This window comes from Eublepharis macularius, chromosome 9 (assembly GCF_028583425.1).
Source record: "Eublepharis macularius isolate TG4126 chromosome 9, MPM_Emac_v1.0, whole genome shotgun sequence".
In the NCBI taxonomy this organism is placed as follows: Eukaryota; Metazoa; Chordata; class Lepidosauria; order Squamata; family Eublepharidae; genus Eublepharis; species Eublepharis macularius.
The window spans coordinates 16,124,523-16,151,169 of NC_072798.1; the positions used below are offsets into that span (position 1 = coordinate 16,124,523).

Sequence of the window (26,647 nt, forward strand, 5' to 3'; positions counted from 1 at the left end):
AGGTGGCAAATGAGTTGACCACATGACAGAACTCCTCTCCCAGATGAGGCACTTGTATCCTCTTGCCCTAACAATCCATCTCTAGAGATGGCGAAGGAAGAGCCCTCCTAGTGGAGATTCATTGTTCAGAATACAGAAGGATGGTTTTGCTAGCAGGCTGACTACATGCCACCTTACCTCCAGCTGTAAAAGCTGCAGATCTCAAGGGCAGTCTAGAAACACTGATAATGTGGGAGGGGATTCAGTGTACCGTATGGCACTAAGGACAGTGGGGAAATACACCAGTCTTAAAAACCAAACTTAGGTTGCTACATACGTTGAAACCTAGAATCTCCAAAGTGCTACCTGTTCCACATGCAAGGCCAGTTAGACAGGCAGAGTTGTGGGGTCAACATGTGCAGATGAGACAGTGGTAGGAAGAGAAGAAACGTGGGCCACAGCACCTCTCCCAACCTCCTGAAGGCAAGATTCTCACTGCCTTTACAGTGTTCTCTTTCCTAAGGCCACGGAACACAAAGCTGAAAGTCACTTATTTGGAAACTGCCGGAATAAGGATTTGACATTTTACTTAAACATAGTGTGGTGATTCAAACACCATATAGGATTTCACAAATATACAAATCCTCTCAATGGCCTGCTGAAGAAATGATGTAGGAATTTTGTTTTACAGTTTTTATAGACTCCTGTGAGCTCTGTATCAGCTAAGCATGACAGAAACATGCCATGGGGCCTTCCTTTCGGGAAGAAGTGTTAACAAGGCAGAACACAACGCACTAAAATGGAAACAAAAGCGCTGGCATTTGAAGCTAAAGAGGCAGCAGAGCATCTATTAAACTGACATGGGGTGGGGGGGACAGGATCTTCGATCCATCCAAGTTGGGATGCCTAAGTGGAAAGCCAGACAACCATCTAGTGACTTTCTTATTTACAATGTTACTCTTTGTCCCTTATCTCTATACTGAATGCATTTAAGGAAACACTGTTGTTTGCTCTTTTCATTCCTGAAATACAGAAGATAATTTTCAGTGGAGCCTACCCAACACTGATATTTTAAAAAGTCAAAAGAAGCAGGGTAAATTTTTATAAACAGTCCCAAAACGAACAGCTGCACAGATCTACAGAAACAGCTGATCTTGGTTCTTTACCAGCCAGTCAAATGTTAAAATCCACGTTTCAAAGCTGCAAGTCTCCCTCTAATTCTTTACTGGGCTGAGCTACAGCTGAAATTCTAAAGCTACAAGCAAAATCACAATGATGTTTTATAATGCTTTATGTACCCTTAATTTCATGATTTGGCACCCACAAACCACAAGAAAAAAATCAGTGGATTCTCAGGACTCAACAGAGGAAGGCAGTTAAAAATCCTCAGCATAGAAATTGCCAGAAGTCATGTGGTTTCTCTTAGAACTGCTGGGATTCACTGTATTTCTACAGTGTAATCAGAAAAACGGGTCACAGAAGCAAGTGAGTGCCCGTAGAGGCTCTGCTACCCTTCAAAAGGGGGGAGTCGTCTTACCTTGAAGGGTTTGTCACCGCTGTGGGTCAGCATGTGCCGCTGCAACCAACTCTGACTTGTTGACGGCGTGTTATAGACTTTGCAGCCTTTCCATAAGCAAACGAACACCTAATCAAAAACAAAAACAGTTACTGAAGAAGTGGGAATGTCTACCTAGATCATCATTTGTTCTCTACAAACACAAGCAAAATTGTTGCTCTGCTGAAAAGATTCTCAAGTATAGTGTAAATTCGTTTTCCTTGAGTTTTCCATTCTGGTTTTTAAAAGCTGGCCAGATCTCTGTTGGTAAAAGAATGTACACAGCGGTTCACATCTTTGAGGGCTGCCTCTGACTGTTCTTTTCTCTCCAATGGCAGCGACTCTATTCCAACCATTTGTTTTCAATGGGACTCTCTTTTTTTGTTGAAACCTTACAGTAAATTCATTCTCTTTATTTCAAGGACAAGTTTAAAGACCAAAAACCCAAATTAGTAACAAGAATAGAAGTGGGCACCATATGGCAGAGACTCTCCAGCTAAGAGTGACAGGGACCCGAAAGTTGTAACAACATAATCATGATATAAGGAACAGAGGACCTCAGCAAATGCTTTTTGAAAAATCAAGAATAAAAAGTGATTTGGAGGAAGCTCAGCAAATATGGTAAGGGGAATGGTTTTCCCTTGCAGATGCGTTCACTTCCCATCTTTTTAACAATTAAGGAGAATGAAACACACAATCCTACAAAATGATTACATATTTTAAGATGGAGACTGCAGGTAGCTGCACTGATAATGGCTTGGAGCATGTGTAAATTTCTGTGGGATGAAAGGGGGGCAATTTTCATCAATCCCCCTATAAGAGACCTCCAATTTCCCCTCCAAGCTCTTCTGGAGACCCCCTGTCTCCCAGGAACAGCACTGGAGGGGGGCCTAGCATGAGAGTGGGTAATCTCTGAAAATCACCCCCCCGCCTCCTCATGGCTGCAAAAATCTGTGCAAGATCCAACCCAGTGACTTAAGTATTTCTTCCCCTCTACTCCTGACTTGTAAGGACCTCGTGTGTCACAGTGATACAGACCTTTGATTAACTGCGGGTCTTCATATTTTCAACTGGAGGCTGCCAGCTTCCCTCCTCCTACTCAGAAGACCCAAGGTACAATCTGATAGCAGCTCCACTTAATGCACGTGCCCTCTTTAAAAGGGTTATACAACTTTAAAAGTGACTTTAAAAGAACAAAAGTAACTCAAAGTTGAATCAGTATTTCTACATGGTGCATACTGTCTACTGTAAGCCAAAATCTGGAATTTTGGCTTACACTATTTTAAATAACTGGGCCTGCAAAACAAAAACACTTTTAGATAAGAAACTTGTCAGTTGAAAGTCCCTTTACATTAGCCCCTCAAGAAATTTGCTGATCTCATTAACCATTAAAAAAGAATTATTTGTCTGGAGTGAGTGACTACAATGCAGTAAGCCTTAAATGAAAGGCGTGAGCTGTTCTGCAACTCACCAGCAGATGGGGAACATCCACACACAACGTATGTAAGGCAGTAAGTTGTCATGCCATCATTCGTAAGAACCAGGGCTTTTTTTCCTGGGAAAAGAGGTGGTGGAACTCAGTGGGTTGCCCTCAGAGAACATGGTCACATGGCTGGTGGCCCCGCCCCCCTGATCTCCAGACAGAGGGGAGTTGAGATTGCCCTCTGCGCCGCTGAGCAGCGTGGAGGGCAATCTAAACTCCCCTCTGTCTGGAGATTAGGGGGCGGGGCCACCAGCCATGTGACCATTTTCAAGAGGCTCCGGAACTCCGTTCCACCACGTTCCCACTGAAAAAAAGCCCTGATAAGAACCATAGCATCTCTTCCAACCTCCTGGAAGCAAGATTCTCACTGCATTTACAACATTCTCTTTCCTAAGGCCAATGAACACAAAGCTGAAAGTCACTAAACTAGAAACTGCCAGAATAAGGATTTGACATTTTACTTACATATTGTATGGTGATTCAAACACCATGTAAGATTTCACAAATATACAATTCCTCTCAATGTCCCTGCTGAAGAAATAAGGTGGGAATTTTTTAAATAGTTTTTATAGACTCTTGTGAGCTCTGTATGGGCTGAGTATGGTGGGGCAAAAATAGTTTGCATGCAAGTTCTACCTATTTTAAATTTTCAGAATCCAAATGGAATCATTAGATAAAGATACAATTTGGTTTCTGAAATTTTAAAAGTATAGGGCAGGAATAAAGGATTGTTCTAGCATGACTGTATTAGATCTCGGAAGCGAGGCAGGGTTGGTAGTAGTGATGGGCAACAAAAAAGATGCGGGTTTCCCGCTTTGCAATTTCCAAAGTGGGAAAAGAGTCGGAAATAAGCAATTTCCAGCTTTGGAAATCGCTTATTGATCCGCTTCGGTATGCTCTGTAAAGACTTGGAGCACACCGGAAAGCAACGCTTTTTCTTGACACTTGCAAGAGGCAAGAAAAGTGTTGCATTCCCCCTCATTCCCCTCCCATTGGGTGAAGTGGCAGAACGCTTTAACTTTCAAACCACGCACTTGCTGCCCTTTTGCTTTTTCCCCCATGGGAGGGGGAGAAGGGAACCCCCTTGAAAGCAAGCAGAAAAGTGCTGCAGGCTGCTCCCGCCTGACCCAAAGCTTTCTGAAGCGATCCAAATTGGTTTGGAAAGCTTTAATTTGGTATTTCTGAATCAGGCCAGTAATGCTGGGCCGGATTCAGGAATCCCGAATCTTTCTGAATTGGGTCTGATTTAGGGGATTTTCCTAAAACAGAATCCCGAATCGCACACCCCTAGTTGGTAGTACTTGGATGGGAGACCATCAAGGAAGTCCAGTGTTGCTATGCAGAGTCAGGTAATGGCAAACCACCTTTCTTTGTCTCTCATCTTGAAAACCCTACAGGGTCCATTGGTTGGCTGCAACCTGACAGCACTAAACACACACAAAATTGAAATTTAGATCTATATTAGAGATTCTGGAATATTTGCTCATGCTACCTGAATAATTACAAATTAACCCCCAAGTAAACTTTTTTGTACTACTTGATTCAAGTCTGTAATATGTTTATGACTTTTATATAAACAATTTTCTTGGAATGAATATGGAAGAAGGGAAACTTGATACCAGAACAGAATGTAAAATCATTCCAGATTATCTATCTTCTTTGCCTAATTCCCAGACAGTATTCTGGTACACTATGATCAAGTTTAAAGATGGCGTTGAGGCTTACTTAGCGAATTTATGCAAGTTTTCTTTAAGAAAGATTTAGAAATACCATATTGTAATATTTCCTTTAAATAAATAAAAGTAATAACACATGCTCCCACTCTTTCTCTCTTCTCATCCACACCATCACTAAGCAGGCGTTTCATCTTAACCACAATTTGAATTCAGGATATGAAGTCTGCAAATCTTAGCTAAGAAGTGCCTTCTAATTTCTATGGTTTCTAATAGAGGTGGGCACGAACCGGAGAAAAAGGAATCGTGTGTTTCGTGGTTCGTTCTGTTTCACGAACCATGAACCACGAACTTGCCCCAGTTCGCGAACCGGTTCGTGGATCAAGGTGTTTAAATACTCCTTTCCGTGCTACTGTAAAGCGGCATAGAAAGGGGCATTTCACCCCCGCCAGCTAGGATCAGCTGCTTGTCAGGGAGATCCCTGACAAGCAGCTGATCCAGGAGTTTAAATGCCCCTTTATGTGCTGCTTCACAGCAGCAGGGAAAGGAGCATTCCCCCACCAGCTTGGATCAGCTGCTTCTCGCGGAGATCCCCAACAAGCAGCTGATCCAGGGGTTTAAATGCCCCTTTCTGTGCTGCTCTGCAGCAGCAGGGAAGTAAAAATCCTATTTTCTGATGTTATACCACTCACATTTAGGGACAAGCTTCCGGCTCAGTAATCAGGGCATTTGCACTATCATAATGATTTCTGAGGTTCAGTGATTCCTCTCCCTCCCCCATTCTTCCATAACTTCTCCAAATTATATTAAGAAGAACACATTTTAATTCAATGCAAGTTCGTTAATATTGTCTGGCTAGTTGTCTTTAAACTATGATTATAGATGGGTAAATGATAAAATCTTTCATCTCATAGTACATGGGTATTGTATGTGCTGTGCAATTTTGAGATGAAGTCCCTTATCTTAGCCTTGAGAGGTCAGATTGTATGTCCATGAACATGTTCTGTTGTGGCTCTGATGCTGTAATGTTTAATGAGTACATTCTTGCTCCTTGTTCTTGGAAGAAATTCTAAGCCATTTAGGAAAGCATTTCACTTTTTTAGCGTCCTGCTGTTTTCCTATATCATTTTGGTAGCACAAGTCTGTCAAGAATGATGTTATTTTAGAATTTTGTAAAAGACTGTAACAAATCTTGGGCAGTCTATATAATTTAACTGTCAACTGTGTTGGGAGTTAATCTAGGCCCTAAGCAAACCGCAAACATTTACTTTGGGGACTTCAGTTTCTGTAGTACAGTCAGATGTTCAAAAGATGCTTTGCTTCAAAATAACCTATTTTGAAATTAATCTCTGCTATGGTAGCATATTCTTTAAACATTCATTTATAGTGGTAGGATTCTTTTATGTGTGTAGAATATAAAGTTTGTTACATAACAGGATGATAATGATTTCTGCTGTCTCTTCTGTTTGTTGTTTGGTCAGAGCAAACTTAAAACGTCTCATCTTGTTGGGGATCTCCCTGACAATCAGCTGATCCAAGCTGGTGGGGGTGAAAGGCCCCTTTCCATGCCACTGCAAAGCAGCAGGGAAAGAGGCATTTCACAACCCCTCCCGATCAGCTGCTTGTCAGGGATCTTCCTGACAAGCAGCTGATCCAAGCCGGTGGGGGGAATGCCCCTTTCTCCCTCCTCACACAGTATGGCCTGGAGGGTTGCCAGCTCTGTGTTGGGAAATACTTGGAGAGGGGTAGGAACTCAGCAGGTTATAATGACACAGAGACCAGCCTCCAAAGTGATCTTTTTCTCCGGGGGAGTAGTCCTCTGGAGATCCATTGTAATAATATGCTTATATACTGCTCTTAGTGCCCCACTCAGAGTGGTGAACAAAGTCAATGTTATTATTATCCCCACAATACAACTGGGGAGCTGGGGCTGAGAGGAGTGGCTTACCCAAGGCCACCTACTGAGCTTACGGCAGCAGTGGGATTTAAACCAACAGAGCGCTGCTTCTCAGTCCAACCACTTAACCACTATGCTACAGCAGCTGTAATTCTAGGAGATGTCCGGACCCCACCCAGAGTTTAGCAACCCTAAGAATGGGAGATAAGGGGAGGAAACTGAGGTTGGGCATACATCTCCAGACTCTAATCTCTCATTCAAAGATTTTAAAGGTTCCTAGAGCTTCAGTGGGCCAGCCCCCTCCCCCATCATTTTCTTCTTTTGTCCCATTAACTGTTGGCCAACCGCACTCAACAGTCCACAACTGCTGCAGGTCAATAAGCACTCCTACCTTGCATTGGGAATGGTCTCATTTCACTGGCCAACTAATAAGCATAGGACCATCAAGTCTGATTATTAGGAGATCCAAATCCACCACTCTGATATTAGATTGTTAATAAGTGAAATAGAATTTCAGGATGCTTAAATAAATACAAGTATTTTAATTATTCTAAAAATTTATATAGTGCCAGAGCCACTGTGTCAAAGCAGTTTGTGTAGACTAAGATCACTATAGCCAGGATTCAAGTCCCACCTCTGCTCACTTTAGGCCACCCACTATCTTTCACCTTAGCTCTACATTAGAGATTACTGTGCGAGAAAAGTAGGAGGAGAATCTGTATACTATACCAAGCTCCTTGGAGGAATAAATAAAATTAAAATCAATAAAACAAACAAGCGAAAAGCCTTTCCCAGAGAGTTTGGAATTAAGGGAACTGCAATAATTCTACATGAGCACACACAATGCAGACATCATAAAAACACCACAAAACAAAACCAACCCCTCCTTGCTGGCCGTCTACATGTATAGCGCGAATGTGATCTGCCAGATCGGGGCTGGAGTTGAAGCAAGCGTGGCACTGGTCCCAACAGCAGTTGTAAGCGATACTTTTTGCAGATGAAGCAGTAACTCCTTGTCCGTTCATCATAACTGGAGTAGAACGACCGCTGGAAATTGTGCTGTCTGCATCCATTATGGTACTGCTTATACTACAACAGAAAAAAAAGAGCAAGTTAATCAACTGTAGAGTATTTTCAGTAATGCCACTATTTCAAATGTTTATTTCTGGTTAAATGGTAACACTTGATGTTAACAAATATTACTGATAAGTATGTGTGTGTACATGCATTGTGTTTGTGCGTGCGTGCGTGTGTGTATCATAAAGCAAATACTGGTGATTGTGAGTTTGGTTCTTCACTCAATACTGTGCAGAACCAGTTGTTCAAATATTGTATTTTAAAACAAGCTAACCAACAAATCTCAATATAGGCTGGAAAAGATTTTGACTGCAATGAAACATCATGAAGAAAGCTTTGACTACCATGTGAACAAGCAAGAAGCCCTCAGGCTTGCATGCCCCACTCCCATGCATAACTGAGAAATTAAAAGCTTCCTAATTTGGAACTGTCACCACTTCTTGCTTGACATATGAATTAACTGTGATTTGTTCCCTTTGCCTACAAACCAGGATTAAACTATCGTCTGGTACCCCAGTGAGTAGGCAAGTGGACAGTTTACATTTCACTCAATTTGACCATCACAACAATCTGTAGGAATCTTCAATTAGCTTGGCTGCACGTTAAGGAGGGGAACGTGGACAACATCCTGGCTTGTGTCTCATCATGGTTAAACTGTGGTTTGTTTATGATGTCTGAACACAGCAGCCTGTGTCAAGTTCCAGCTGAAGATCATAAGCTGCTCGCTACAGGATCTTAAAACTGCTCCATTTCTTCCATCATGATTCCTTGAGGCAACACTTCCTTATTAACTTTAGTCTGCTTTCTCGCTAGGACTCTCACAACTAGCTTCTTGAGCCATTCTAATAGAAAGCATGGCTCTCAACAAATCGATTTCACTTTTCCTTCTCTGTCTCCAAAACAATACAACAGCTACATTATACAACCCTGAAAGAAGTCTACCTCATAATTTTTTATCATATTAAATGCAGCTCATTCCTTAGAGGGTTGGCCCATGTCCCTCACAACATTCGTTGCTCTTCTCGCCAACTAAAACTCTACACTATGTCACAGGAATAAACACTAGCTTTCCTTTACTTCCTCTGAACGTAATTCAGAAGTATTTTACTTTACTAACAGTGCAATCCTAAGAAGAGTTACTCCAGTCTAAGCTCATTGATTTCAATGGGCTTAGACTGGAGTAACTCTTCTTAGGATTGCACTATTAAAACACTGAATTTACCCAGCTACAACTTAAGCACTCTTTTTCATATGAACAATTTATGGCTGCATATTTAGAAATGCATACAACAATGTAAAATGAGGTTACAGAAAGACTAATTTTTTTTAAAAAGTCACAAGCTTTCCTGGTTAAAGGAAATGGTAACAGGGTTTGCATAAAATATTCAAACAAAACTCAATGGAGTCTTCTACCATTCATTTGGGATGCTAGTTAAAGAGATAAGCAACTCACAAGGTAAAACAGTGACACAATAAAATCATACAAATGAAAAAAACCACAAAAATTATCAACAGTAAATTAGCCCTAAAATGGCCCTCAGACTAGAGGCAGATCATAAGACAGCTATAACTGATGGAAGACCACAATTAAAATCTATGGTATGCAATACAGTGCTCTACCTCCAAAAGCAACTGTGTATAATGGCTGTCACGAACTAGTTGCAATCAGGGATAGGTCTCAGGTACAACTAGTCACACAGAGTTGATGTTAGCTCTGGAGGAGTTTGCCATGCTACTCTGTAGTTGCAAAATAGTAAAAAGTCCAGTAGCACCTTTAAGACCAACAAACTTTAGTGAGGCATATCAAGAGCTGCTGTAGCACAGTGGTTAAGTGGTTTGGTTGTGAAACAGAACTCTACTGGTTCAAATCTCACTACTGTCATGAGCTCAGCAGGTGGCCTTGGGTTAGCCACTCCTCTCAGCCCCAGCTCCCCAGCCGTATTGTCGGGATAATAATAACACTAACTTGTTCACTGTTCTGGGTGAGGCACTAATCTGTCTAGAAGAGTGGTATATAAATGCAGTTGTTGTTGTTGTTATTAGCTTTCGAGAACCACAGCTCTCTTTGTCAGATGCAGAACTGTTGGCACCCACAGTATTTTCTCAGTGCTGATTTCAGATGAGTGATAAAACATGTTGTATAAATTGGTCCTTTGCTTCCATATATCTAGCCATGTGAACCAGGCAACATCTGATGTACTCAGGATTTAAAGTCCCTCTGAAGCTGTGGGATCTCTGCAAGTGTCACAGGTTTCTCATATTCACTGCTAGAATACACTCTTGCATCAAAACGGCAAGGCCATTGAAAGAATATGTTATTAAACAAATGGGTCTGAATAGGGTTACCGAAGAATGTGCCAATTTTTTTTTTAATTGACTGAGCACGAAACATAACAAGAACTGCCACAGGGGTTCAGGTCTATAACCTAACTAGCTAATGATCTTCTGCAGAAGCTTCATCGCAATGGTGAACAACACTTTTCTACCTTGTACCCATTCAAGGCACTGATGATACAACAAACATTTAAATAGGTGCCCAGAACAATCTGTTCATACCTAAAGACTTCTTTACTCTCATCTTCTATTAATTGGTTTTGAACTCATGTATATGCACATCATCAGCACTTCTGTTCCTGCCTGGGAATTAAGATCACAGGGACACGCCCTCTTGACTGTTTCATCAGCTGAAGAAGTTTACCTGACGGGTACATGAGAGAGGGCCTTGGTGGTGGCAATTCCATGATTCCTGAAGAGAAATGCGCCCCCCCCCGGCCCTGCATCTGCCCCCCACTATACAAGGTGCCTGAAGATTTTGTTATTTAGAACAGCTTTTTAATTAACTTTATTTTTATGCTTATTGGCAGTCTTAAACTGTGTTTTATTCATTTTATGACTGTTATTTTATTTATATTGTAAACTGCCTTGAATCCCTACAACATAGAAAGGAAGCTTAATAAATATTTTAAATAAATAAATAAATAAAACTAGTAATTAGGTTTTGCAGGCTAACTGTATCCTATTCCCTCTGAATTTGATGCAGATTGATTACATTTAGATTTTAATTCTTATATTCTGAGGATAATTGTTCTTGGCTAGCTTATTTTAACCTTGTCATAGTTTTAAACCAATGGTACTCACTATGGCTCATGGAGAGCCATGTTTACAATTCCAGGAACGAGCCACATGACTACGGTATGCTCTGTATACCACCCCACCAAGTACACACATACAATAATGTAAGATATAACTATTCATAGTATAACTATAACTTTGTAAATTGATTAACAGACTTCATTTATAATGCACCTTTCTCACCAGTGGGGACCCAAAGCAGCCTACATTCTCCTCTCCTCCACTGTAGCCACACAACAACACTGTAAGGTAGGTTAGGCTAAGTATGTGTGACTGGCCCAAGATCACCCAGTGAGCTTTCCATGGCAAAGTGGGGATTTGAACTTGGGCCTCCCAGATCCTAGCCTGACACTTTAGCCACTATGCTGCTATCTCTGTGCACGTATGGTTGTCTCTCCCCTCTACTGTTGAAACTTAGCTAGCCATTATGGAGTAAAGCATGGAATTTCCCTCTCTGCCTCCTGTTCTTGCCTCAACATGAGGCACAACAGCAGGTGAGAGAGTGAGATTGCCATGATACCTGAAGGAGGACCAGCTGGCTGTGAAGAAAGGGGAGTGAAATCACAACCACACCACTATGGCCAGCTTGGGTGGATGCTGTGGTGCTCTCTTTCTCTTCTCTGCAGTCAGCTTGCCCTACTCCCAGAATATGCCCCAATGCCAACATGACAGCACAGAGACTGCAGAGAAACGGTGTGGGAAAGGACAAGCCATTTACTGCTGTCTCTGGAATGAGCCCCACAGCTTAGGGAGGCTCACAGCATATCCATCCTCCAGCAGTGGTGGCTTTTAGGTGGCAAGCCACAAGCCCTATCAAGCAATGACCTTGCTCACATTCCTGGAACATGGGTTGGGTACTGCACTGGGGAAGAGCCACAAGTAGCATGTCAAAGGGCTGCAAGTGGCTCCCGAGCCTTTGAGTATTAGAAATTTCAATCATGTCCATAGAGGCAGGCAGCATAGATACTTCTGAGCTCGTAATATGGTACCATATACCATGTTTTCCTAGACTTGAAAAGGCACGCAAGAATTCACTGAACATGAAGCCACACATGTTTAGAATTAGTGTAGATCTAACATTACCAATCTTTGAACTACAGTTAAGAAAGCAGGCCATGGGCTCACACCTCTCCCACCTCCTCCCTTCCTCCCCCACTATAGTGTATCAGGATGCCTACATCAGCAATACGCATAGTTAACATTAAGCATGGTTGCATCTGTTCTGATAAAATGTTGTATCACAATTGGCACTCTGCATGGAAAGGAAGGGACTTGCACAGGAGAGAGCCCAAGATCTACTCAATATGTAGTGCAATTTTATTTACCCTGCCTTTGCCACTACAACATGCAAGGTGGCTAATAAAATGCAAGCGCAATAAAAGCCACAATCTTAAAAACACAATTAAAGAAATAACAAAAAGGCCAGAAGGACTAGACAAAGAAAAACAGCAATCAGAATTAATAAACTGCGCTTACAAATGCCCTCTGAAACACAAACTTTACCATGAACCCATAGGAGGTTTTGCTAAGTCACAAGTTACTGAAAAAGTCCTCACTCATCTTATCTCAGAGGGATGAACAAGGAGGAGGCCCCAGAAGATTTCAGCCAGGGATCCCTGCCTCTGGCTTCTTGAATCTTGGGGATAAAATCCAAAAGAACTTGAAGGGGTGGGGGGAGAGAGAGCTCTGAGTTATCTGATACCAACTGGCTGGTTGGAAATCGCTCAGCTCATTCCAGGCAGAAGCATGCAACACCAATGTGCACTTTTTGCCTGATCACAGACATGAATTTCCTTGTATCAGGTGGTGTGCAAACTTGTCCCTGTTGCCATGCAGGAAGCAAACTCTTCTCTATTTCGAAAACTGCAACCAAAAAGCATCTTTTCCACAAAGAGAAGTGCTAATCCCAGCTCTCCTCAGCCTCCTTGGCACAAGACGTGCTGTGTTACTTGCTTTGTGTCTGCAGGGACCACCTGTTTGGAAGCAGCTGCCTCTGTCATGGGAGGATGCTTGGCTTGGAACCACCCAACATTCCGTGGAAACCCCGCTCCAAGAAACTAGGACTGGCTGCCACAAGGGAGGGGGCATGCTGTGGTGCTGCCCACTACCCCCTCACAAAAAGCAACTACTGCCCTTGGATCTAAGCAACTAGGTAGGTTTATATTAGAAGTGTTAGATAAAATGCCAGTTCTTGAATGAATTCTGAGAGATATTTCAGCAGGAATAGTTAATACCAGGCACAAAAAGTTATTATTGAAAATATTCAAGGTTTTTTCCCCTTAATGAAGCACAACTGCCTAGACTTCTATTCACTTACCCAATTCATGTCCCTAGGGCAGGCTTGCAACAATGTTGATAATGCCTACCAGGTTCTCGACTCCCCATCACCACACTGGCAATACATCCATTTTTAGATCCCAGAGCAAGCGTTAAATAAATGAACGAACAAATAAACCCAAGGGCAGTGTTAAGCCTCTGCTAGGCCTCCATGAATGGCTGGTCGGGTGCATTAGTTTAGCGGGCCCCAAGTTATGAAAAGTTCACAGAGAAAGAAACAAGCAGCACACGTTTTGTTATTTAGCCTAGCTTAGTTGTTGCCACACATCTCTGGAGTCGTTTGAATTTTTTTGTCCAGTCCATTTGCTTGCAGCAACAGCTACAGAGATATATTTTATAGGAAAGTGATTAATATGTAACTAAAATAAATGCTCATCATATAGACAACAACCACTTCTAAACACAGACTAATTTGCACGCTGGCATATTCTTCCTCTGAATGTATTCAGAAGACAAATTGCAAACAGTTTATGAATAAAGAGATTCTCCATCTCAATTTTTTCCCCAGATTAAAAAAAAAAATCTCTCTCACCTACACTCCCCCTTTTAACAGCATGGCAGGCTAAACTCTGCTGAAGAATTCAGGTCTGGAAGCACTGAGCACTGCTACAGGAAAATGACCACACATAAGCACATTATTCTTGCCCATCGTGCCAAAGCAGTTCAACTTTTTGCAGTCTCTCTGAAGAATGAACTATACTAGCTTAAGCTGTACTTCTAACAAGATAACCACTGGCATGACATACAGAAGTTAAGTGGACAGCCCCTGCAACAGGAAAAGATGTTAAGATCCCTACTATGTCTTGGAACTTAACTCTGCACAAAGACATTTTAACACTGGCCTCACCTATAACAGTCGGTTATACTCACCTTTGCTCTCCTTCTGAAACACTGTCAGGAGGAACACAGAAGACCAAAGGGATCCTAATAAATGTCTCAACTTAGAAACTGAAGTAACTCTGAATGATATGGCACATGTCAGGGTACAAAAAGCGCAGAAGCAGCTCAGGATAAAAGAGAGTTAACAGATAAAATGGTATATTCACAGATAATTCTTTGCTCCAATTAAAATAACAAGGTCAGAAGGATGCGAGACAGATGCAAATAATGTGTGCATTTTATATTGAATCAGCAAAAAGTGCAAAAAAATTAACTAGGAAGGCACAAACAGTTGTGCAGGAAAAGTATTATTTATTCCCAATGTGTTCTGAGATGCTCTCTTGAGGGAAGTGGCCTTTACAAATTAAATAAAGCAGCTGAATCTGCTCCCTCTGTCAGCTTACAAGGAGGCACTGGGGATGCAGTGCACACGGTTGGTTTAAAAGCAGCAATTGTTCAAAGTCTTGGACTCGTGCCTTTTAATCATTACATTTTAACTATAATAAACTAAAGCATTTTATAAAGTACTTAGTATTATGAATTTCTCCATATCCCTCCAAGTTAACTGAGTTTACAGCCTACAACCTACGTTAACAAAAAGCTAAAAGGGGCTGGTGGTTATCTGAACCTAGAGTCATTTGATTTAGTTCTGTATTTACAGATAAAAATTCAAGATTTTTTGTTGGGGGAGAGGTCATAGTGCCACCATAGGCAGAGCAACACCCTTCTAAGCACGAAGACTTCAGTGGACTTGGAAGAACATAACTCTGCTTAGGATTGTACTGTGAGCTCTATACATTTTCTCACACTCAGGAAATACATGAACTATTCCATTTCCAGTGTCCCAGCTGAACTGCTGCCTTTGACTGAAGTAATCAAAACACACACACACACTGCTCCTGTTATGGAGTCTGGTCCTCCAAGGGATTTTATTTCATCACTATTGCAAGTAATCCCTTTTGGCAAATTTAATGGCTAGGCCTGCTATCTGAAGCTCCATCTGTACCTCACTCAGAAAAACTGTACGGGCCAATGGAGCCAAGAACTTACACAGAAAAATCCATTGTTGCTTTCAGTATATAATTGCTACCGAGGCTGATTAAAAACAAACAAAAAGTCATAAAAGTGGAAGTCAGACACACGCAGAAAGCTTAAGCAACTTAAAAGTAATTTTGTGCTCTGCCATAAAACCTTCTCTGCTAAAAAGCTTGACCAGGGCTGCCTTCCCTCAGGCACAGTTGAGACCTAACAGATGGGCTGTTACACCCGTGGCCTTGGAGGTCAACACACAGGCTGGAGCTGATCAATAGCAGCATATTTCACAGATGGAATCCCTCTGCTGAGGGTGCAACACCAACTATCTGCAACCACAGCCGAACGAGTCAAAACTCTGACTTGGCTAGTGCCATGCATAAGGCACTAAAAATTTTAAAAAGCTAACCAAGAATTGCACTCTGAGGTAAAAGCTAGGTATTTCAGAACTTGGATTCGTGAAATGTCCCAAACTGCAAGACCAAATCGCAATGCTTTCCCTGGAACTTGCAACAGGCCTAGGCATATTAGGAAAAGAAGCAAAATACGGATCTGCACCACTGCCCTTCCAATCTCATGCGTCACGGACAAAGGTACTGGCTGCTTGCCAGAGTTCAGTGTAGCAATGCCATGGTTTTGTGGGTGACAGTGTCCAATTCCACAGGGACACTGCCTGGGAAGGTGGGGAAAGATGTCTTAAAGAAACCTGTCCTCTTACTTTTCCACTGAATTGTTTTTTTCTACAAGAATGAGCTCAGTTAACCAGATCAGATGTGTTTAATTTTTGAATTGGGAAGGCTCAAACAGTTTCATTTGGCAAAATAAAGTTTGAGAATGCAAACATTCCTTATTCGATACCATTTTCCTATTTCTGGTTATAAAACGGAATATGAGTTCTTAGTCTTGGAGGTAACCAGCAGCTGTTGAATCACGTTAGTGTTTAATGTGCAACAACACATTTGATATCAAATGCTCAAGCACAGTCTGGTACGTCCAGAAACTAATCAGAGAAATGTTTTGTTTGTGAAGGTATAGCTATTCTATTTTCAATGCTGCAAGGAAAAGGATGGAACACGTTTAAAAAGTGAAAACTGAGAATAGCTTTAAGTGGTCTGTGAGCATAAGCAAGCAGGTACAGGGTGGGGAGAAAGAATGCCACTTAACCCTGCTCCATTTCTTCCTTTCATTTAAGCAGCAATCTTGCCAAGAAAAAAATGTCAGGAAATTGTCAAGAAAGATTCAGACAGCCAAAAGTAAAGTACTTTTTTTCTCCAGTGAGAGCAACACATTTCCATTTACAGTTTTCTGGGTTTTTTTTTACAGACCTTGTAACAGACTTTGGTAGATTTAAGGTTTCTCAAACAATAATTTGTACTTGAATAGAAATGCTGAAGTACAAAACACACAAGAGTGTATTTAAAAAAAAACAGATATACATTTCTTTAGAAGCAATGATCATAAGAAATTAGGACCCAGTTCAATGCATTTTAAAAGGACACAGGCAGATACACAAATGTGCCTTTCAAAACGGATCCAGCACATCTGAATTTTGGAACTGAGGGTTTGGTACTTATGTTGCCCTCATGAGTACAGATATATTTTAAAACAACTTAAGTGAATGCATGACAACTCAAGGTTTTCTACTTGCTGTCGAAATCTAAGATGAAAACCACTGCTTTGGAAGAGCTGTGCAAAAGTCATCAAAGGCTGCTTCTTAAAGTTCCAGTGAACTAAAGAATGACTGAGTTGGTCCATAGGGATCAATTCAGGAAAGCTTCCACACAAAGCGGAACAGAGGTTTAGGCAGAATCCTTTTCTTCCCAGCCCATAAGTATAGGCAGGGCTGGAAGGAAGATTTGCAGCAGCCATACAAAGGAACTCTGCCTAAGCATTCATTTAGGGCACTAGAGAAATCATTCTGGCCACAATTTGAGACTTTTTGCGCCCTAGGTTTGGAAGCTTCCCAAAGCAGTGTCCTACGGGCTAGCTCAGGAACTGCAAGGTTCCAGGAACCTTAGAAACCAACCTTTGAAGGCCTTTACTCACTTCCTTCTAGCATCTGTGACTTGGATGAAAAGTAGACAAGATGTCAAACGGGCAGTTAAAGCACAGGTATTTTTGGCGCTAATGAAAACAACGAAACTGAAAGAACTGTTTCAACTTTAATCATAACTTTAACAAATGCAGTGCAACTCAGCTATATTGGGTCTAATGTTAGAGCTTATTGCTTTTCTATTATCCAAATACCAACTATAGTGAAAAAAATACCTATTCATTTATTCCCCACCTTTCTCCTCAATGGGAACCACATCAGCTTATGTGCTTCTCTACTTGACCATTTTTAATCCTCCCAACAACCCTGTGAGGGAGGTTAGACTGAATGTGTGTGACTGACCCAAGGTAACTTTCCACAGAACAGCAGGGAACTGAACCTAGGAATCCCATGTCCTAGTTTGGCTCTCCAAACACTACGCCACACTGAAGGTGCATTCATTAACCTGTTTAAATCCTGTAATCAGGTTCAATACTTTTGTTCAAGCATCAATGTAACGGAACACAATTAATGTGCATTCAGGCAGTGATAGTTAGCAAAGTTAAAGTAGGGGGAATTAAGATATATCACTGATTCAAAATCTCTCTTTTGCAATCACTGTCTTTCGTCTTTATGCTAACTGGAAAGCAGATACAGAGGTTTCCTTCCCAGGAGAGAAGAGAATCTCATTGTCAGCATTTGCAGGGGTCTCTAAATACTTTCTGACTAGTCATTGTTTGTGGTCACCCTAAGCCCCGCTGCATTTGTTCTGGGTGTGGAGAATACAGTGAAGGAGACACCTGACACTCTACCCCTTCTCCAAAATCAAGTACAAAGAGAAAAAAGTCATTGTTCCTCCCCCAGCACACTCCAGAGGACTTGAGTCTCTGCCCCTTCCTCAACAACACTGTACACAAGGCTTTTTTATGAGACAGAAGCAATGTGAGCCCCACCCTCCCAAAAGAATTTCTCTCTCTAGCCAGGACATGGAAAGGTGCCTTCCTTGTACAGTTCTCTGAAATCCATTCAGAGTTCAGGGGAGAGAATTCAGAGGCGCTTACCAAAGCAGGAGGTGTTCGTAGTACACCTGAGCATGTCCCCATTCCCCCATGTCTCCCACTTGTAAGAGTGAATGTCTCTGGAAGATCATGGGGGCGTAGAGACAAAAGGGAAGAGCACTATAAAATAGCTTCAAAAGTAAATGTACACTGTGGTTTACTGCTTCCAAGGGAGGGTGATGAGACCCGCTATGCAATAGATGTTTGTACTGTTTTCAGTATTGTCATGTCTGTTGGGTGTGACTGATAACAAGCTCCGTCAGATGGAATAGAACCATTTAAAAATAAATATATAAATTATGCTTTGCAACACACAATGGAAGTACAAGAGCAGCTGATTTCAGTGCAAAAATGCTGACACTTAAGTACAGCCTTACAAAAAAGTCCACAAAAGTTGCTATCTATTCTCAGAGCAATTTTCAGTTGCTCATTTGCCCAAGCATGCCAATGTAAGTCATTGGGGACACATCAACAGACTGTGAAAAGGAGGCAAAAATTCTCATCCTATTTACAAGAAATTCCCTACCTTGCTCACCTGAGGCAAGAAGCTACTTACAGAATATTTCACAAAGCATTCAACACTCCCCCTTCCTAATACCTTCTTCATGCCACATGACAAAATCACAATAAGACAATTCAACTGTCATCCCCTCCCCAAAATTCCAAAGAAATCAATGACCAGAAAAGCAAACTGTTAACAGAAAACACAGAACCTCAATATTTTGCGGGGGGGGGGGGATGTAATTTCAAATAATTACACAATACCCTATAACTGTTGTTGCTTTGTTACCAGTACCTCGTGCATTATGGAAAATTGTAAGTTTCCCCCACTTATGCACCCTGAAGCAAGTCAAACAGGATGTATTTCTTGTGTACGATATAGGCTTGCTTCACAGATGTGTCATCGAAAAGCCCCTAAACTTTTCAGCCAGGTCCTATATACAAAGCTACATATCACAAATATGCACATCTCAGAAATGAGGTATACGGCTTACTTGAAGCTACGACATTCTAACAATTCATACTTAACATTAAAAAACAAGTCATGAACACTGTGACAATCATAAGCTTATAAACTGAAGCCTAATTTATGAAGACCCGTTTCCATACAAAATAAGGAATATATAGGATCCATTTTAAAAGTTTCCTTAAAATCAAAGGAAAATTATACCAGAGCTTCATAAAGCATATCTTCTTTTGCTGTTAAAATTCATCTGCCAAGTTTAATTCGAGTTCAATCAAGATGCTAATTCTTCTAACAACTTCACTGAAGCGTGAGGCAAACTTTGAAGAGAGGGTCTCTCTGTACATCAGGGCCATCTACGTACATTTCTGCTGTACAATAATATTGAAACCTGGCACTCACTACTGAGAATAGCCTCGTCTGCACTGGGCCAGCAAAACGCATCCTGATTTGAATGAGACGGGAGGCATTTCAGACTTGTGCATTCCTGCCATCACCAAATGGAGTGAGATAACTAAGAGAAGCCCACTGCACTGACAGAGCCCCACTTTCAAGCATACACAAGAATCGTATTGATAATTCCAGACTAGGACAGTCATCACCTTCCACGTGCATGGAAAGCTCTGGAGGAAACCTGTGATCAAGTCTTCTTTACAGTGCCACAGCATGCATGACCTGATCAGCTTGTGAAGCATGGGAACAGGGACAAAATGGGAAATCTCACCTTCCAAGAGTTGAGCAGTCGCACATTTTAGTTACCTTCACAGGACTAAAGAGGTTTGAAAGTAGTTGCAAAATATGAACAGGCCCTGCATGCCAGGAATTCTAATTATGAACTATAATTATGAAGATTAATGGGGAAAGTATGCAGCACCATTTTGACCATAGTTAGAAAAATGACAAAAAAATCTTTGAAAAAAATTCCGGCTACACGCACAACCCATGTGAGGCAAAGATTTATGTTTTGTACACTGTTCGTGTGTGTGTGTGTGTGTTTCCTAGCTTAATTTCCTAGTTCAGTTTTCCTAAGATGTGCCAAAGCTGGCTGAGTTTATTTGGGCGGGGGGTTGAGGTTATAATCTATGGTAAAGACAGGGACAGAAAGATGTAGACCTCCATTTGAAAACTAAGAGAAAACTAAGCTGCCACACCTCAGAAACATCAAAGTCAACAATGGCATAAAATTATCTGACCAGATCAACTTGCAGAAGTTAAATCATTAATGGTATCAAGTAAAGCCCAACTTTAACACATGTGTACATTTCCAAGGGGATTCCTTCGGATCTGTTCCATAACAGTGGTGCTTTCTGCCAACACAAGGAACCTTTCAGAGACAAAAGAAAACTTTTTTGCAAGAGGAAAGGACTCGTATCAGCAAAAAATTCCTTGTGCTGCAGGAAACGGTCACCAGAGAATACAGTCACCCTGGCTACACAAGGCATCAAGTAAACTCCATTGTCACAAGTTACTACTTTGATTTACCTGAAGCAATATACAGAGTGGTAATACTAAAATACAAAAACAATAGTTAAGTACTACTACTAAAACCGGTTGGCCCACCATAACCTACGTTCTAAAAGCAAGAACAGTTCCCCATGAAGAACAGGTATCTCCCACCTCCCTCTCTACTGCAGCTCATGTGAGCCACTGGAAAGCTGTTTCAAAAGGCCAAAGGACCTTGGTCTTCTGCTCATACAATGTTTTTATCTATGCAATTGATCCTTCAATCCTACTGAAGGAAGCTATTAAAAAACAACTAGTGTGTGTGTGTGTGTGTGTGTGGTGCTGTTGTTCAATTATAAGGTTCAGCCTCACCTAGTTGGGAGTTACATTTCCAACACACATTATACCCTCACAAAGCAAGTTGTAACACTATACCAACTACTTGCTGAACATTTGTGTGATTCTTTGCTTTAACAAGTGATGATATGTGATTTAGGCATGTTAGACAAAGAATCTATTTTACTTTTAGAGTATTTTTTGTGCCCATTTAGTAGCTGGTTTGCATAAACAAAAATGTTTTAGATAGATGAATGGAACTAGATGAATGCAGTACTAAGATTTAAAAAGACAATTTACATGTACCACACAAATGCTGCATTCTTCCCTATAATCAGTTATGCAAACCATTTTCAAGATTAATTAAAATAAATAGGAAAAAAAACTGACATAAAAAGTTAAACTCAACTCATTTTTATAATCTTTAGGGTCAGTATTTAGGTTATATGTTTAAAATCAGGAAAAGATGAACAGCGTTAACAGAATCCAGTATTGCTTTTGGTCAGTAGTGACTCTATTCGGATACTGAAAATGCCACCATCATTGGCAACAATCATACTGTCGCTTCAACAACCATCCCAAGGAAATTATTTTAATATGCCAGAATGCAGATGTACCAAGCAGGTAAATGAGAGAGAGAGAGAAAATGCAGTGTCTAAAATTAAGATAGTGATAATCTCCCCTGAAAGCTGCTACTGGTTCTTCAGTTGCTTTAGACTAAGGGACACCTCATACATCATTAGAGAATGTATTTTGAAACAAATGAAGAGTAGCATAAAGAAGCTGTCTGTTTAAGGCTCAGAGACAGGGAAACCAATGGCTCTCTGTATTCACACACAAACACACTACTCAACATAATTACACAATACATTTTTTAACTGCATCAAGATTTAAGAACCAGTTTCAATAATTACTTGGAAATGACTGTCTCCAGGGCGAAACTTTAAAATAATGTGTTAAATATCAGTGCAGTGGTTCTCAAACTGTGGGTTCGGAGGACCCAAAAGAGGGTTGCAAGAGCAAGAGAAAAGAGGTGAAAAGGAGTGAGCTGACAGAGGCTGCTCTGGGAGATTTGACAGCAAATCTGTTTGCGCCTCTGCATAACGTGCGAAATAGCCGTAAAATATAGCCTGTTGCACAATAACGTTATATATTTACAAATACAATCCTCAACTTATTCAGCTTTAACTGCTGTGAAATTCTTGCATTTTATGTTGAGGGAGGGGAAAGCAGCATGAGTTACTTGTCCAATTTAATCCCAAAAAAGCAGAGTACATTTACAGGTGGGTCCCACTTCAAAAAGTTTGAGAATCGTTTCATTAGTATGTCACAGCACTACTTTCTAACACTAAACAATACAGTTTAATAGGATTCACCTTTTAAAAAATACTTTAGTATTTTTTCTATGTGACTAAATAGATTCCAGAATTTGTCACTGGCAAGAGCATTTGCACAGTGATTTTTATAGCATATTTAATACTTCAGACCTACATTTTAACCAACAGACCACCAAGAATATTATTATATTTACCTCAAAACAAATTTTAAGTATATTTTTCACCTATAAACTTCAAGCTTTCCTGCATTCACCCATACCCTCGCCCTACTGTTGTCCTTTTGCCCTTTAAGGGGCTTCAGTATTCAATAATGAAAACTGTATTTTTCTTCGAAGTCTGGCAACCATTGGTTAATATTTACTAATTAAGAGATCTTTCTGGTAGCTAAATATAAAGTTGGTGCAAATTAAAATACTCATACAAATCAAAGATTTTAACACTAATTTTTCTGCCATTATTAGTTACACTCAAACAATCTAGAACACAAACACTAGAGTTAAGCAATGACTTACACATTAGAGAGAACAGAGAATTCAGTTTTTCTACTATATCTAATGTTGCTCAACGTACAGAGAAGAATTAAGAAACACTGGCCATTCCGAAGCTTGTTATGCCAATGTAAGCACTTACACACATACCCTTTTGTTCAAAAGCATAACTGGGTTTTCAAAAGCTACATAAACCCGCTTGTGTTAGCAAATTCAACAAGACATGCTTGTTAGCTACACGGCTGATACACACAATTAGATATTTGCTGCCTCCTCTCTGCGATGTTGGGGGGGGGGGCTGGTAAAACATGAATGACGGAGACCCAAGTTAATCTGTCTTTTAAAATGGAGTTGGGGGTGGGAATTAAATGCAAAATCCTCCAAAGCTGAAGAAGCCATATTTGATAAAACAAGGAATGGAGAGGAAAATATGAACTAACAGAACCAGAGGAAGAGAACACAAGGAGAAAGACACTTAAGTCTAAGCTAGCTACCCCCACCCCTGCTTAGAATAGAATTACTTTGGGCCTGGGATAATACCCATGGAAAAGAGAGGGATTTCTGTGATATAACCAGTAAGAGTTACACTAACCAACAAGAGGCAGTTAATCATGGTACTTCTCACATCTTAAGACAGACAAGCAAGGATCCTGCAGGATGTGAATCCAGTGGCACCTTAGAGACCAACAAGATTTTCAGGGTATAATCTTTTGTGAGTCAAAGTTCCCTACTCTTGCCCCCAGGCACTGGAAGGAAAGACTTTGGGGGCACTTGCAACAGCTATAGGCCCTGCACCTGCCATCACAGCTTTGACATGTTCACGGCACCAAGGGGCCAGCCTTGAGAAACAGATGGAGAAGAGTCCTAACTTGTAAGATGGAGGAATCATTTTCACGACACCCACAAGCCGTGCGGGAGAAAGTGTCAGCGCACCAACTTTTACACAGCCCAGAGATTGAACCTTGAACGAGAGTGGAACAGCAAGATTTGAGTCCAGGGGCACTTTAGAACCGGGCAAAGATTTTCAGGGGCTTAAATTAACTAAAATGAAGTAACAACCTACACATAGGAGAGAACAGAGATTGCAGAGTTTTTCTACTACGTATAACGTTGCAGAGCATACAGAGCACAGAATTAAGAAACGCTTGAAAAACGTTGGTCTCTAAGGTCCCAATGGATTAAAATCCTGTTCTACCACAGACCAACACAGCTACCTACCTTGAGGAATGCTGTAAATGGCGACCCTCAACCAAGGATAACCCAGATGGTGCTGGGGAGAAACAGATACCCCCATTCCCTCTCATATCTTATCCCAGATAGAAAAGGAGGGAAGAGAGCTCTTGCACAGATTATGGGATTGGATGGGGAGGGGGGACTGGAAATCCTATCCAGAGCCAAAAGGAAGGGGGAGGGGAGAAGCCCGGGTGGGGAATAGGGTTGCCAACTCTGGGTTAGGAAATTCCTGCACGATCCTGGAGGGTGTGATTTAGGGAGAGAGTTCAGCAGGCTATAATGTCATGGAGTCCCTCTTCCAAAGCACCCATGTCCTCGAGGGAAACTGATCTCTGGGGCCTGGAGATCAGTGGCAATTCTGGATTATTTTGACGGAGGAGCCGAGTTGGCCTGTGGTAGATCAGCAGAACTGGAGTCCAGTGGCACCTCAGAGACTAACAAGATTTTCAGGGTTTCAACTTTCCAGAGTCAGACCCCTCTTCCATCTAGAGATAAGTAGTCGTATCTGCAGAAGGGACCTCTGAGTCTCGAAAGCTTACACCCTGAACGCAAATCCCTGAAAATCCCGTTCAGCTCTAAGGCGACCCTGGGCTCCGTTCCTGCAGTCGCAACTCCCATAGGCCTCCCGTGCCCTCCGGGGGTTGGCAACCCTAGCGGGGACCGGCGCACCACCGACCTGTCTTCGGAGTCCATGCGGCTGAGTGGCTCCCCGTCCGAGGAGATCTCCAGGCTGCCCCTGCGGCCGCCAGACGAGGCACTGCAGGTGCTGCCGCCTCCAACGCCTCCTCCGCCGGCCCCGGTGCCACCGCCGGTGCCGTAGCCTTCGTCGCCGCCGCCGCCCGCGCTGCTGCTGCTGCTGGCCGCGCTGCCGCCGCCGCTCTTGGGCCCGTCCGGGCCGCCCCCGTCCGCCGCCGCGGCTCCCGCCCCGCCGCCGGCGCTGCCAGGCCCGGCCCCGCCGCCGCCTCCCCCGCCGGCCGGGCCCTTGGCGCCGGCCTCGCTGCCGCCGGGGCTGAGCGAGCGGGTCTCGTCGCTGCAGCAGCCGCTGGAGGAGGCGGCCTCGTCGTCGTCGTCCTCCTCGTCGTCCTCCTCCTCGTCGTCGCCGTCGCCGGCCTGGCTGGCGCTCTCCGGGCTGGGCTCCGACATGCTCTCCGCCCCTTCCCCGGCCAGCAGCGGCGGCGGCGGCTCGGCCTCCACGCCCGCGGCCGACGAGGGGGGCGACGCGTCGCTCTCGGCCGCCTCCTCAGAGGGGAGCGGGGGAGGCGGCTCCGCCATGTCGCTCCGCTCGGCCGCCATGGCGCCTCCCAGTCGCAGCGCCGCGCGCCCTCGCCCAAGCGCGCCCTCGGCGGAGGAGAGGCGAGGCCTCGGCGGCCGTGGCGGGGAGTGACGGCGCGCGCTCCGTACGGAGGCCGCCGGGGGACAAAAGGGAGGCGGGGCCGGCCTGGCGAAGCGGGAGCGGGGGACGGGGACGGGGCGACATCCGGGCCTTCGCGTTTGAAGTGCGGGCGGCTGCCGCAGCCTCGGCGTGGATGGGGCTGTGAGGCAGGCGCGGGGGAGGGAGCTGTCCGTCACTCAGTCTTCACAACCGCCCCGTGAGGGAGGTTAGGCGAAGACTGAGGGTGGCCTCCTCAGTCTCTTGTAGCACAGAACCCATTCCTATTATTATTATTGATGATGATGATGATGATAAATACTCAGGGCACGCTTCATCCAGTATATTCTGTTCTATATCCCCTGCCTTCCTCTGCAACAGGGACCCAAAGTGGCTTACACGCTTCTCAAAAAAGGGTTGGATGGATGGACATGTGGACAAGAGTTCTGCATTGGCTAATAGCCCTCCTAGCCCATTTGGGGCCTATAGGTTCAGAGCAGAATTCCTCTGACTGTCATATGCTGGGGAAACAAGGCAGCAGGGGAGTTTGTAGGCACTGCTTGTGCGCATCTTCTATGCCATCTGACTGGTTACTGCTGAAAATAATGATGGATGAGGTGGACCATTAGCCTGATCTAGCCTGGGGTCTTTTGTGTGAACAAGCGGGCTGTCAATTCACAATCAACTTATGGGGACTCCAGCATGGGGCTGTCAAGGCAAGTGAGAAGCAGAGGTAGTTTGCCGTTGCCTTCCTCTGCAGGGTCTTCCTCAGTTGTCACCCATTCAAGTACTGACCCTGCTTAGCTTCCATGATCTGATGAGATCAGGCTATATTATTCTGCATTCCCTTACTTGCGTCTTTTATATTCCCCTAAATTCTTATGATACCCCAAGTTTGCAGAACAATGTAAATTTCTCCAGGAGGCACTAAATGCTAAGAGAGCAGTCAGGTATCAGTCAGGCAGGGGGGCAGCAGGAAAGGGTGGAACTGGCCTGAGAACTTAAAAGAATCTTGGAAGGGGGAATTTGGGGAGGGGGATTTCCAAATTGTACAGCCCTTCCCTGCAAGTTCTTTGTGGGCCCTTAAGCTTGTTCTTCTCTAACTTGATAACCCTCTGCCCAAAATACTGCATATTGAGGGGAACTCTTGGAATGCAGAGACATGTTATTTCCATTAGAAGAAAAAGAAGAAGGAGCAAGCAAAGAAAACCCTCCCTCCCACTCCCCCTAGACTGTTAATGGTGAAAAGGTCTGATAGTGGGAAGTGAGAACTGGCAATTGGGAAACTGCTGGTGACAGTTGGATGGAGTGGGCAAAAACAAAGTTCAGCGTAGGTAAGTGTA

General features: G+C 42.9%; 1 protein-coding gene across 2 annotated transcripts in view; it reads right to left on the reverse strand.

The window, feature by feature from the left end:
* The window catches only part of AEBP2 (AE binding protein 2), a 47,597-nt gene extending 22,303 nt beyond the window's left edge, over positions 1 to 25,294 (reverse strand). For both annotated transcript variants that reach the window (XM_054988188.1, XM_054988187.1), the window contains exons 1-3: positions 24,612 to 25,294; positions 7,469 to 7,676; positions 1,517 to 1,624 (exon numbers count right to left, since the gene is read on the reverse strand). In XM_054988188.1, coding sequence (XP_054844163.1) covers positions 1,517 to 1,624; positions 7,469 to 7,676; positions 24,612 to 25,228 — 933 coding nt within the window. In that variant the 5' untranslated portion in view covers positions 25,229 to 25,294. The remainder of the gene's footprint in view (positions 1 to 1,516; positions 1,625 to 7,468; positions 7,677 to 24,611) is intronic.
* Between the last annotated feature and the right edge of the window lie 1,353 nt (positions 25,295 to 26,647).